Genomic DNA, 14,956 nt, shown 5'->3' on the forward strand with positions numbered 1-14,956 from the left:
GTCATGGCAAAAAAGAAAAACGAACATAAACTACATCTCCTGTGGGGGAATAGTTTCCATGCAACATGTAACATGTTTGGACTGAAATTAAAATCCCCTAGAAAATCTCAGGATAATTAAATAATTTAAAGTTGGTTCTCCTTGGCATTGTTAAAGCTTGGTCCTTTAAGTCCTACACTGTCCCTGAAAAAAGAGTTTCTCTCTTTTTTCCTTATCTTTCACATTTCTTTCTTTTTTCTTCCTTTTCATTTTACCCCTTGTCTCCTCTCTTCTTGCCAATTACCTCCAATAGACCGATTAGATCCCACAGATTAGGCCTCCTCCGAATTCCATCCACTGGCCAATGCCGACTGGCGACCACCCGGAGGAGGGCCTTCTCTGTGGCTGCTCCGGCCCTTTGGAACGAGCTCCCCGTGGAGATTCGGACCCTCACCATCCTCCAGGCCTTCCGCAAAGCCCTTAAAACTTGGCTGTTCTGACAGGCCTGGGGCTAATGAGTTTTTGTCCCCCTCTCGAATGGTATGGTTGTTGAGTGTTTAAATTGTGGTATTGTTTTGTTCGCGTTCTTTTTTCTTATTTGTACCCCCTCCCCCCCCCCTGACTTGGTTGTGAGCCGCCCTGAGTCCCTTCGGGGAATAGGGCGGCATAGAAATATAATAAACTCAACACAACTCAACTCCTCTGTTGTCTTCCTCCTGTATTCTATCCAATTCAACAGTAATTCTTTAAATATTGAGGACAGGGCAATGTTAGTTTAGTTTATCAACAACTATTGTAATAAAAAAAATGTCAGAACCTGAACCTTTCACTGTGAGGACTGCAGATTATATACACACATGTGTGTGTGTATTTGTACAGACATACTAGAGGCAGCAAGTATTTGTAAATTTTTATATTTATTATAACAAAAATTATGACATGTTCATTTGTGCATTCTTCTTTAATATAACTCTTGGTATGTAAATGATCTACAGTAAATGAACTCTATACAATCATGCTGGTTGTGACAGCCGGGAGGAACACACAAAAATGTGCCAAAAAAGTTAATGGTGAAGACTGGAAAAAAAATAAAATTAACATAAGGACCTGTGGCCCACTGAAGTCTGCCCAGCTTGTTACAGCTGCTCCTGCTAATTTTGTATGGATTGGAATCCCAAAAAATGTCATCATTTGTGGGCAACTTCACTTGAGAACATAGTCGTGTCCCGTCCCGTCCCCGTCCCCCCCTGGTGACTTGGGCCCCGCCAAATCAAGATGGTGGTACAGACCAATAGGTCATCGGGGCCTCACACATTTCATCACCTTCACCCGCTGAGAGGACTCCGCGTTGATAGGATTTTCCTGCCCTCCCAATTTGGTGGCATCGATGGTAGCTTTGATGTACATGCGAAAGCTCCCGGGTGTACATGGAAACAGGTGTGTGTGCGTGTGTTGGGGAGGGGGGCAAAATGTCAGTTTATTAGGTTGTGCCCTCCTTGCCAGGTCTACAAAAACATGTGAAGCATCACTATATAACACTGAGTTATTTACAGGAATTTCCCAATCAGCTGTTCTCTCAGAGAAAATTAGTGAGTCTCAGTGACTTACAGCCACCTGAAAGAGTAAAAGCAACTCCTAGGAGTTAGTCTCCATAATTCTACAAATGTCTATCCATTTTCAAGACCAAAAAAAGCCTTTTTTGTTTTTCTCTCAAAGAAATAACAGTATTACAATATTACTTAATCATTTAGCACTGGCGATACTGCCCCGTTTTCCAAACAGACAGGGGGAGGGGGGAGAAAAAAAGAAGAACAATTTTAAAAAATATTACACCAACGTCATCATCAGCTTCTTTGTAATATATTAAACCTTTTGCATTTTAATTTTTCTCCACTTGTTTTGTACACATCTGATATGTTAAGGAAGGGAAGGAGTTAAACTAGATTAATTTCTATCCAGTGAAGCATCACTAGGAAAAAAAAAGGGGGGGGGGAGTTGGTGATCATTAGAGCTAACAATCAAGAAGCAGCTGCACTTCTCCGTTAAAGGGAAGGATCTGGAAGAGAAAGTGGAACAAAAGCTTTCTTCCTTCCTCACCTCGTTAGTGTAATACAAACCTAAGGAGCTTCCAATTCTTAATGTCTTGTTAGCTTGTTTCCCAAAGTTCCGTCATAGTGGCGTGTCGTAATAATCGGGCAGTTGGTCCAGTTGATATTGACGCTGTTGTTGTTGTTGTTGCTGCTGCTGTTGTTGTTGCTGCTGCTGTTGTTGTTGTTGCTGTTGTTGTTGTTGTTGTTGCTCATGATGTTGCTTCATTATCTCCTTCACCTCCTCCTCAAGCTCTGGCGGGATGATGAACTGATCGTCCGGATCTGGCTGAGCTGGAGCGGCAAAATAGCCCCCCGTCTTCCTGAGTGGCGCATCGGCTGCTACTTCGATTAGGTTGTGGCTCCTCTCCGGAGGAGCCACTGAGCCATTGCCTCGGCGGCGCCCAATCGTGCCGGTGGCCGAAGCATCGGCCTTCCGAAGGGGGCACGCGTCTTCTTCATTCGCACTGATGACAATGCCCTCATCGGTGACTTCCACCGGGGCCTGGAGCACCACCTGGTTCTCCTTTGCCCGGCCACAGTGGATGTCCACTTCCACTTCGACTCTGCTCCCATTAGAAAAGACCCCTTCGATTGGCTCCTCGTCGTCGCTGTCAAGGCCATTGTCCGAAAAGGCGCTGGAAAACGTCGCGCTGGACAGCTGCCTTTGGAAGGAGTTGGAGAGGCAAACTGGATGGAGCATACAGCGCTGTTCATTAGGGTACGCGGGGCTGTTTTCGTTCATGGTTACCTGAGGGGGCTCGTCGGAGGCCGTGGATCCAACCTCGCTGCTCATTTCAGAGGTGGAGATCTCACTGCTGATCTCAGAGGCCATGCCGCTGCTCGACGAAGGCATTCCCAAAGCATCAGAAGGCTTATCTTTGATGACTACGTTGACAGACTGGGGGAAGCTGCCGGGGCTGGGAGGAGGGACCCCGTTTAACTCGCAGCAGCAGAAGCTATCCTCAGTTACGTTGAGCTGAACCACCACGGCACTGAGGCTATCATTGCAGCCATAGCTCTGAGCCAGCGTGCAAAGTTTTTTGGCAGCTCCAAGGGCGTCGGGCACGTTCCTGACAGCCTCCACAGCTTCGTCGATGGAGAGGCTGTCCCACAGGCCTTTGCTGCCCAGAATGAAGAATTCATCCTGAGGGGTCAAAGTAATGGACTGCACGTGGGGGCGTGGAACGACGCTTGGGTGGAGAAAGGTATATCCCAAAATCCTTGTCGAGTCTGTTACACCATTCACTTTGCCATCCTAGAAGGGAGGGACAAAAAATGTGTTAATGTTGTTTAAAGAACTAAATTTAGACTTAGATTTTATTTGTGATTTATAGGCCGCCCTTTTCCCTGAGGGGACTCAGGGCGGCTTACAATTCATGGGAGGGGGAGTGCAAGACAAAACATAAGACAATACGTGAATAAGAAAAAATAAAGCAATAAAACACAACTTTCATTCAACATTCGGGTAGGGCAAATTAGAATCTTATCCCCAGGCCTGACGGGATAGCCAGATCTTAAGGGCTGTGCGGAAGGTCTGGACGGTGGTGAGGGTGCGAATCTCCACGGGGAGATCGTTCCAAAGGGTCGGAGCTGCTACTGAGAAGGCTCTCCTCCGCGTAGTCGCCAGTCGGCACTGACTGGCGGATGGAACTCGGAGGAGGCCTAATCTGTGCGATCTAATAGGTCGAAGGGAGGTAATCGGCAGGAGGCGGTCTCTCAAGTAAATAACCAGCTCTTACTTGGGGGGAGTGGAAGGATAAGGTTTGAGTAAAGGGATTTAGAACCAGTCGAAGCTACTGATACCTCTGGGTGGTGTGGGCCATCTTTCTGGTCCACTGATAACTCATCCAAGAGAAATATAAAATTTGCAACGCCTAGGATGTCCAATAATTTTAAAAGAGGCAGAGAGGAATTCTAACACTTCAGAATGGAAAGTTAATGTCCGTCTAACAGCAGGAAGTGATTTTGTTGGAAGCAGCTAAAAGGGGAAGGGAACCTTATCGTATCTCCCTTCCTGCCACTTTGAGACATGATGCTGAATTTCTACAAGCAATAGAAAAGTAACAGATCTGCACCGTGACCGATATTGGGCAGATTAAAACTATGGGGCTTTTCTGCACTATTTTTCTCTCCGCAGATATTTCACATTTGAAGTATGCAAAAAACCTTTCCAATTCAAAACATTCTGACCTCAAAGGCCTGTCCAACTTTGGCAATTTTCAAGAACTTGTGAACTTTTAACTCCCAGAATTCCCCATGGGGTTGAAGTCCACAAGTCTTAAAAGTTGCCAAGGTTGGACCGTGACCCGTCAAAACCGCGGACGACAAAATTGCGCTCGACGAAAGCGCGTACGTGACGTCATCACAGCACGCCGAAAAAAATTAAAAATTGAAATAAAAATAAAATTAAAGCAAGCCGATTCACATAAAGGTAAGGGTTAGGTTTAGGGTTAGGTTTAGGTTTAGGTTTAGGGTTAGGTTAAGGGTTAGGGTTAGGTTTAGAGTGTTAGGGTTACGTTTAGCGTTAGGTTAAGGGTTAGCGTTAGGTTTAGCATTAGGTTAAGGGTTACGTTTAGGGTTAGATTTAGGGTTAGGTTTAGGGTTAGGTTTGGGGGGGTTACGGTAAGGTTTTCGCTTTATTTTTACATTTTCCGATCACAGCGCGATGTTTTCGTCGCGCTGTGATGACGTCAAATGCACGCTTTCGTCGAGCGCGATTTTGTCCTCCGCGGTTTTGTGGTGGAACCAGGTTGGACACATCTGGTCTACGTGGATTGTTCCAACTTTATCAAAAGAGTCCCAAAGTTGTTCAATTCCTCTGGAAACGTTCTGACTTTGAACAAGACCTTTTTTGAGCTTCAAATTTGTTTATTTATTTTTGAAAGGTATCGTAAACTTTTACTTGTTAGCTGCTGCCAGTAGGCTTGTGGGGAAACAGCAATCCACAATTGGCCCACGGACCAGTTTAACAACCACTGTTCTTTGAAAAATTATTTACCACTTCTGCATTTTTTTGAATGTTTGCGTCTCTGTCATTGAATATCATCGCTTCTTCTGAATCCTACTGATATATATCACCTAGAGCAGTGTTTCTCAACCTTGGCAACTTGAAGATGTCCGGACTTCAACTCCCAGAATTCCCCAGCCAGCATTCGCTGGCTGGGGAATTCTGGGAGTTGAAGTCTGGACATCTTCAAGTTGCCAAGGTTGAGAAACACTGGTCTATTGTAACTTCAAATCGTCGCTAAAGGAACTGTTGTAAGTCAAGAACTAGCTGCAATGGCAACTGATAACTCGGCATGAAATAACTCTTTAACAAACCATCCCTATACTATCATACTAACATACTATCCCTTCTGCACTGCATAGCATTAAAAGAAGGCGAAATTAACAAGTTGTGGGTTTCTTTTCTGCAGCCCTACCATACCAAATTTCTATTTGTAGGCTTAGAAAATGCAGATTTACTGTAATCCTATAGGTTGGAAGAGGAAATGAATTATGCCTGGACTCTTTCGCTTGTTTTCAGGAAATTGCTCTGCAGAAAAACTGTTTTCACATGCCCCCAATTACATGTCTTTTTCAGATATGTTACTTCCCCTCAGGGGGGGAAAAAGATTAATATCAGAAAGGAAAAACATTTGTTTTTTTAAAAAAAGTAAAAATAAGTAGTGTTCATACTCTCAAGTTCTGGCTTGGTTTGACTTTAAATGAAATAAGGGAATTTTTAACATCCTGTATTCATTTAAAGACTGGATCAAAGATGAAAAAGGATGTAGGAATGGGGAAAGGGAAACTGAAGGAAATGTCTTGCATTTCATACCTTTTTACATGCTTTAATAAAAAAAAATTGTTATAAACGGTGAAAATGTGCAAACTGAAGAAAGTACCTTTGGTTTTGGAAGGATACCTCTGATATTAATTAATATTATGGATATCGTAGTGATTGTCCACAACAGCATTTTAGGAATCTTTGCCTTATATTTCTTTAAGGATGGCCTCCCAAAGATCTTGACTTTTCTCTAAGCTCTGGGATAGTTTTATGGTAAAGCTATTAGATGTATATTTCATTGTGAGGGATTGTGATATATGTTTTCTCTCTTATGTGAGGTTTCTTCTATTTCAATTTTGCCCCTTTTTAAAAAGACATTATATTGGTTTTTTGGTATATGCTGTGCAGAGTCACTTTTGAATTTAAATGTCCTTATAAATCTAAATTATATATATATATATATAATATTGGGTTTCTGTCGTGATGGACTCTTGTGACGAGCCGATTGACAGAGGATGGAAGCAGTTAGCTTCCTCCCATAATTGGGGCTTACCAGGGGTTGTGACACTAAATGTATACCTTCTTCCCTGGCTTCAGCTGATAAGGAGGAGACCTGTGGCATAATGGCTAAGACGTTTGCCTAAGATGCAATACAGCACAGGTTCAAATCCCAGTAAGGGTATGGCTAGCTGATGAGAGCTAAATAGCTTGAAATAGATCTATACTAGTCTCCCTTTATTTATTTATCAGCACAAATAAAACACAAATATAACAAAGGCAACAGTAAAAATATTGGGTTTCTGTCGTGATGGACTCTTGTGACGAGCCGATTGACAGAGGATGGAAGCAGTTAGCTTCCTCCCATAATTGGGGCTTACCAGGGGTTGTGACACTAAATATATATACTGTGCTGTCCCAACAGTATATAGCTAATATAGGAATTAAGAGCTGTCTCCTTTAAGAAACTACCTCATGGGAAATGTAGTCCCATAACATATGACCACATCTGTGCTCCCTGATTGGGCAGTGGGGTACTCTGCCCGGGAAATCGATTTATTACTGACCACTCACTGAATCTCCTTCGGCGCTACCAGAAGCAACTTTGCACCAGCAGCATGGGTTAGAGGAATTAATGTCTTTTTACACTACGTGATAGGACAGATCATGGAAAGTCAGAAGAATCTTAGCACTGAACTGTAAGTTTTGCTATTAAGGATGCCTGATAATAAACGTGATCAGAAAGATATTCCTAAGCGTGGAGTTAACTGGCTGCCCGAGCAGAACCTCATTGCCCGGGGCAGAACAGTAAAAAGACATTAAAAAATCCTTTAACCTCCGAAGTAAAAAGACATTAAAACTCCTTTAACCTCCTTTGTCTTCCTCTCTGAGCTCCGCAGTAAAAAGACATTAAAATTCCTTTAACGGGCAGAACATATACAATGCACACACATGTTAAAAATGTATGTTATAAATACATGCATTTATAAAAAGATGGGATGGGGATGAATATAATATAATTAGTATAGTATAGTATAGTATAGTATAGTATAGTATAGTATAGTATAGTATAGTATAGTATAGTATAGTATAGTATAGTATAGTATAGTATAGTATAGTAAAGTAAAGTAAAGTATAGTATAGTATAGTATAGTATAGTATAGTATAGTATAGTATAGTATAGTATAGTATAATATAGTATAATATAGTATAATATAATAATATAATAGAATATAATAGGTTTAGGTTTAGTTTTCGTTTTATTTATATGCCGCCCTATTCCCAGCGGGACTCAGGGCGGCGCACAAACCCAAAGGGGGAAAGGGGAACACAAAAACTGCAAATACAAGCATTTAAAAATAACCAACAGACACACAAATCGAGAGGGGAAGGGAACTCATCAACCCCAGGCCTGCCGACACAGCCAGGTTTTTACGGCTTTTCAGAAGGCCTGGAGAGAGGTGAGGGTCCGAATCTCTGCGAGGAGTTCATTCCAAAGGGCCGGAGCTGCCACAGAGAAGGCCCTCCCCCGGGTAGTAGCCAGGTGGCATTGGCTGGTAGACGGAACCCGGAGAAGGCCAGCCCTGTGTGATCTAATGGGTCTTTGGGAGGTAATTGGCAGCAGGCGGTCTCTCAAGTACCCAGGTCCAATACCATGAAGGGCTTTATAAGTGACGACTAGCACCTTGAAGCGTATCCGGAGACCAATCGGTAACCAGTACAGCTCGCGGAGGATAGGTGCAATGTGGGTGTACCGAGGTGCACCCACAATCGCTTGCGCGGCTGCATTCTGGACGAGCTGAAGTCTCCGGATACTCTTCAAGGGCTGCCTCATGTAGAGCGCATTGCAGTAGTAGAATATAATAGAACAGAACAGGAATAGAAATAGAATGCTCAGTGTACGTAAAAACAGCCAAGTGATAAGTCATAGATCATAAATCACAGTTACAGTCATTAATCATACGAATGGGAGCAGGATGTCAGAAGGAAATCCTGCCTTATTGGCAGGGTTCTGAAAGAGATTTGCAAAGAAGCGCCCGCATTTTATTACCCTGGTCCCTCCCTCCGTTACCCGCCCCGGGGGCGGGGGGGTGTCTGACCACCCAATGTCTTACTTCTGTAATAATGGCCTTGTGCTGCTTGATCCTCCTTAGCTCTTCCTCACAGCTCATCATATAAGACCTGGACAAAGGCAGAGGCTTCCCGTTCCTGCAGAGAACGGATTGGCACTTTCCCACATTTGCTGAGGTTAATGTGAAGCATCCGCCTGGATCCAACGGGTCGTGTTTGATGTGGCAAAGGACAGCGGAGCCCCCGAGCTTCTGCCCGGCGGTCCCAAGCTTCCTGGAATTTCAAGATAACAACATTAAGAGGTTAATCTTAAGAGAGAAACAAAGATCGTGCATATATAGAATTGACGTCAACAGACACACACACACACTTATTTCCAAGATTCAGCAGAAAAAGTGAGCAATTCATACACAGAAAGCAATTAAGACAGCTACAAAATGAAATTTGATGCATTCTATTAGAGCTGCTGATGGGATTTTTATTTAGTTATTTATTTTATTATTTTAAACTATTTTATTATTTTAAACACATAAGCACATCAACAAAAACAAACACATCACTTAAAAACAACATAGGAATAATAAGTTTCCATCGTATATCATACCGCAGTTCCGAATCGGTTTCTTTGCAGTTAGTGTTTTCCCTCCTATACATTTCTATCTTGCGTTCACAATCTCCTTATTCGTTATCCATTTTTATGTACATTTCTTTATTTATTTAAACTTAGCTACTTATGACCAAATATTATTTACCTATATTATGCTTTATATTTTTACTGTCATTTATTCTCTTACATACAGATTATAGATATACATTCACATAATTATTCTTTTGCTTTGCCGTTCTTATGTTATTATTATTCCATTTGAAAGGAACAAGTGAAAAGGGACCCCAAAAAGAGTGAAGAAGAAGAAGAAGAAGAAGAAGAAGAAGAAGAAGAAGAAGAAGAAGAAGAAGAAGAAGAAGAAGAAGAAGAAGAATAGCAATAGCAATAGCAATAGCAGTAGACTTATATACCGCTTCATAGGCCTTTCAGGCCTCTCTAAGCGGTTTACAAAGAGTCAGCATATTGCCCCCAACAATCTGGGTCCAATCTGGAAGAGGGACATGTTCAGTATACGGAAAACAGATCCTGGTTTATCTTTACAAATGCCAACTTTGCAAATACAACTGACCTCTGCATTACAATGAAAGTGTTGAGCATGTATTCCTCTTCGTTCTTGGTTTTCTGCAGCTCTTCGGCCAAGATATCACTCATGGTACATTGTAGAAGGTAGGGTATTTCCACATTGCGGTCTCCATCGAAGACTCCGTAGAGGGCCTCCCTGTTCTCACAGAAGTTATTGGCGGAAAGGGCTGCCACACACAGTCTGTCAAAACAAACAAACAAACAAACAAATAAATAAAGTGTGGAGCAATCCAAGCCAGCTTAGCATGAGGCAATTGACGGAGGGCAATTTTCTACAAAGCTGTCTCCATCAACGTGCCATCACGTTTCACTCCCGCATTTTCCAGGTATTAACATTAAGCAGCTTTCACATTTCTTGCAGTTCATTTTGCAAAGAAAGGTCTTTTCAAAATCCAAAGAGGATGGAGAATGTTGAAAAAGCTGAATCCATATAAACAATTCTTCAGTAGGAGAAAAATAGTGTATATCCTATTCTCTGACCAAGCTAATTATACGTGTAATCAATCTACTCGTGACCCGTCAAAACCGCGGAGGACAAAATCGCGCTCGACGAAAGCGCACATTTGACGTCATCACAGCGCGACGAAAAAAATTAAAAATTGAAATAAAATTAAAATTAAAGCAAGGGTTAGGTTTAGAGCGTTAGGGTTACGTTTAGCGTTAGGTTAAGGGTTAGCGTTAGGTTTAGCATTAGGTTAAGGGTTACGTTTAGGGTTAGATTTAGGGTTAGGTTAAGGGTTAGGTTAAGGGTTAGGTTTAGGGTTAGGTTTAGGGTTAGGTTTGGGGGGGTTAGGGTAAAGTTTTCGCTTTATTTTTACATTTTTCGATCACAGCGCGATGTTTTTGTCGCGCTGTGATGATGTCAAATGCGCGCTTTCGTCGAGCGCGATTTTGTCCTCCGCGGTTTTGTGGTGGAACCAATCTACTGGCTTTTTTGCCATGCAGTATTTCTGTTGCAGAACAACTAATAATTTCCTTTGGGCATGACACAGAAAAAAGCACTGGGCATTAATATCAAGAATATTTGTAATATACAAAAAGAAAACCACCATCACATTTAATTTACGAAAACACTACAATCATAAAGGACAAGACACGTTTTTCCTAGATATGCCTCAATGGAATTCAGTTATGCTTGATTGCTCAGTTATACTTGATTGTTAACATAATTATTTTTCCATTCGACAAATTACCTGATATAAGGCAATATATAGAAGAGAGAGAAAAACATTATAGTTTAAATGGCATTCATTGTCTAGACCACGGGTGTCAAACTCTCAGCAACCACGTTGCTGTCACGTGATGTTTCACGACGTTTTTTCCGTTTGCTGAGCTGGGGTGGGTGTGGCCTGTGTATGATGTATCCGGCCCATAGGTCACCAATTTGACACCCCTGATCTAGACATGTGAACAAAAGCTCTTGCAGTTCATTGTGACTTTCTGGCTAATTTAAAATCAAAGTACAGGGATGTCCAACCTTGTTAACTTTAAAACCTGTGGGCTTCAACTCCTAGAATTCCCTAGCCAGCTCGGGCATTTCTAGGAATTCAAGTCCACAAGTCTTAAAAGTTATGAAGGTTGGACATATCAGATTTAGTGTGAAGTATAACTTCAGTTGCTTTAAAGATGATTCTGCATCATGTAACTGACTTGAGTTTCCATTATCATAGTAGAAATAGTTCGGCAAAGTTTAAGAAAAAGTAAACGTTTAAATCAAGCCTTTTTACTAGTGATTTAAATCATGATTTAAATCGTGATTTAAATCGACTTGATTTAAATCAAATTCCACCCTGTTACAATTGTTCCACTCTTAACATCACTGGGTGTGTAATGTATGGGTTATCCTTTTATTTTTCAAACTCATCCTTGTTTTTAATTTGCGTTTTGTGTTTGTTTCACGCCGTTAGGTTTCCTTCTGTACCAGAGAAAAATGTCTCAAAATAGTTCTTTGGAGGATAAGCAGAGCCATTAAGATGATGACGAAACCATCAAAAGGGGACATGCCAAATGAGGAGAGCCCAGGAAATCAGCTCACGCTTTTGACCCGAAAAATGAAAATATTTCAATCAGCAGGGAACGTGATGTGGCTGGACTGCAGGACTCTGCAAATAGGCTTGGAAATTCACCCATTTCACTGTTTCACTTAATCATTATGTACGGAATAAAGGACAGCTGGCCAGGTTCACATAAGATAATCCACAAACCTTGACTACAGACCTCAAGGGCTAAAATAGCTGATCCAAAAAACCAAGCAAACCACATTCTTCTTTAATGCCAACATGTTAATTTCATTAAGCAAGAATAACTTGCTACCAAGGCAACGAATGTCACACAGCCTTTATTGAGACCCATGTATTTACAAGGACAAAATGAAGAGAGAATACGTTTAAATTTAAAGACTGTCAATATTTCATTTTCATTGCCATGAGGATTCAAGGTGGAGATGGCGTTTTTCAGTGCCGATACCCAGGAAAGGTGAGTGGGAATGAACATTGTGCACCTATATCCTGTTTGAAGCACTTCACCTCTTGACTGGCACCATGACAACAAAATAAGACTAGTGGGACCATGGTTAATCAGCTTCATTAGGAATGGCAGTTTATACACGTTGAGCAATAAAATCCCTAAGGAAACCCTCTGAAGCAGTGAAGACAAACCTCTCGGCTGATCCTCTTGGCTGAAACTGATTCTACAGGAAGTCCGCAACTTACAGCTGCAATTGTTGAGCCCAAAATGTATGTTGTTAAGTGAGAAATTTGTTAACTGCGTTTTGCCCCATTTTATGGCTTTTGTTGCCATATTTGCTAAGTGAATCACTGCAGTTGCCAAGCTGAGGTGGGATTCAGCAGGTTCTGACCAGTTCTGGAGAACCGGTAGCGGAAATTTTGAGTAGTTCAGAGAACCGGTAAATACCACCTCTGGCTGGCCATGCCCCCTCTATTCTCTGCCTCCCGAGTCCCAGCTGGAGGGAGCATTATAAATAGAAATGATATATAAATTGCACTTAAGGCTTTTTTTTCAAACCAAAACTAGTGAATTTCAACTCAAGGATTCCACTGCATTCTGAAAATGAGAAACAGCTTCAAATGAACAGAATCAGTGAGTTCAATTTCACAGTGCCTATTCAAAAGTATCATATCCATGCCCAACACACTCTCCTTATTCATGTCAACATAGGCACATGCAAGAATTCACCGCAGCACTCAGATAATTATCTTCTTCCAGTTCCTTTAATGTACAGAGAGGGATAGTAGGCTCCCCCTCAATCTGTTCTCATCTCAGTTGTTCACTGCCCTTTTCAAAACCAACATATCCTCAAAGGATCACCATATTTAAATTTGGATTTGTAGGGGAGGGGGAAAAAGTGGCCTCATGTGACTTAAGAGCTGAGGCGCAGTGGTTAGGGTGCAGTACTGCAGGCTACTTCAGCTGACTGCAGTTCTGCAGTTCGGCAGTTCAAATCTCACCGGCTCAGGGTTGACTCAGCCTTCCATCCTTCCGAGATGGGTAAAATGAGGACCCGGATTGTTGTTGGGGGCAATATGCTGACTCTGTAAACCGCTTAGAGAGGGCTGAAAGCCCTATGAAGCGGTATATAAGTCTAACTGCTATTGCTATTGCTATTAAATTTGGATTTGTAGGGGAGGGGGGAAAAGTGGCCTCATGTGTCTTACCTGAGCATAGTGAAATGCTGAGGGAGTCACATTTGTTAAAGCTGTCAGAAATACTAACTTGTGTAGGAAACGTAACCGGTAAGACTAAACAATCCATGCAGCTTTTAGAAAAGAAAGGGGGCACCCTTGGAGTAGAGACGCCTGGGTGTCAGGAGGTCTGGAATTTCTCAGTTTTGCCACCCGAGTTAAAAATAGCTCCCTAGGAAAAGAATGTGAGGAATGGTAGCTGTGCCAAGTTGTAAGGAACTTCAAAGCAGCTTAACTGGTCTTCCCTCTAACAGGAATGCAGAAGCTGCCACTCCAGCATCGTCCAAATATGACTGCAGAACTTTTTTTGCAGGACAGGAGGGCCAAAATGAATAAATGCAGGGAAAGCCATGTCGATATTAAGCTTAGTTGAATATTTATTTATTTATTATTTATTTATTAATTAGACTTATATACCGCTTCACAGGGCTTTCAGCCCTCTCTAAGCGGTTTACAGAGTCAGCATATTGCCCCCAACAGTCTGGGTCCTCATTTCACCCACCTCGGAAGGATGGAAGGCGGAGTCAACCTTTGAACCGGTGAGATTTGAACCGCCGAACTGCAGATAACAGTCAGCTGAAGTGGCCTGCAGTGCTGCACCCCTAACCACTGCGCCACCTCGGCTCTGTTATCTATCAGATATCTATCAGATCAATCCACTCTTAGATTGATGTGGCCTTGTCTAGCACACCATTTCGTCCAGAATTTGTATGGTCTGCTCTAAAAGCACAGAGAGTGGTTTACACACAGAGAAGAGGTGGCAACATGGCCTTTTGGGACACCACAAAATGGCTCCCCCCCCCTAACCCCGACATTCCCCTTTGTACACACAGGCGTACGCAATTTGTGAGAATGTAAGATTAAATCTCTTTAATCGTGAAAATATTTACAGACCCCTGGTATCCTGGACAAATATTGTTTCAACTTCTACCTTCAAAACGATGCTATAGAGCACTGCACACCAAGACAACTAGGCACAAGAACAGTTTTTTCCCGTACGCCATCACTCTGCTAAACAAATAATTCCCTCAACACTGTCAAACTATTCACTAAGGCTTTGTTACTATTACTATTAGTCTTCTCATCGTTCCTATCCCCCATCTCCTCCCACTTATGACTGCAGGACTGTAACCTGGTTGCTTGTATCCTCAATTTATATTGATAAACAGTGGACAGTGTCAGCTGGCGGGGCCTCAGAGGAGAGCCTTCTCTGTGGCTGCTCCGACCCTGTGGAATCAGCTACCCCCAGAGGTCCGGACCTCACCCACCCTCATGGCCTTCAGAAAAGCTGTTAAGACCTGGCTGTTCCGGCAGGCCTGGGGCTGTTGACCTTATTATGTAGGGTCCAGCCCCAATCAGAACGTATGCGTGTTGGAGAATTTTTAATTTTTTCATTTTTATTTTGTTTGTTTTCTTTTGTTCTGTGTAAGCCGCCCGGAGTCCTCTGGAATTGGGCAGCCTATAAATCTAATAAATTAAATGAAATTAAATATTGTTTCCTGATTGCTTATTTCTACCCTATGACTATCATTAAGTGCTGTACCTTCTGATTCTTGACAAATATATCTTGTCTTTTTATGGACAATGAGAGCATCTGCACCAAAGACAAATTCCTTGTGTTTCCAATCACACTTGGCCAATAAATAATTCAATTCAATTC

At 42.2% G+C, this 14,956-nt stretch overlaps 1 protein-coding gene across 1 annotated transcript in view; it reads right to left on the reverse strand.

The window, feature by feature from the left end:
• Positions 1-877: 877 nt before the first annotated feature.
• PHLPP1 (PH domain and leucine rich repeat protein phosphatase 1) overlaps positions 878-14,956 on the reverse strand; it is a 151,191-nt gene continuing 137,112 nt past the window's right edge. The window contains exons 15-17 of the mRNA XM_087707566.1: positions 9,582-9,776; positions 8,451-8,679; positions 878-3,324 (exon numbers count right to left, since the gene is read on the reverse strand). Coding sequence (XP_087563692.1) covers positions 2,149-3,324; positions 8,451-8,679; positions 9,582-9,776 — 1,600 coding nt within the window. The 3' untranslated portion in view covers positions 878-2,148. The remainder of the gene's footprint in view (positions 3,325-8,450; positions 8,680-9,581; positions 9,777-14,956) is intronic.

This window comes from Thamnophis sirtalis, unplaced genomic scaffold, assembly GCF_051295495.1.
Source record: "Thamnophis sirtalis isolate CommonGarterSnake01/CBP01778 unplaced genomic scaffold, rThaSir2_p1.2 scaffold_2, whole genome shotgun sequence".
Lineage (NCBI taxonomy): Eukaryota > Metazoa > Chordata > Lepidosauria > Squamata > Natricidae > Thamnophis > Thamnophis sirtalis.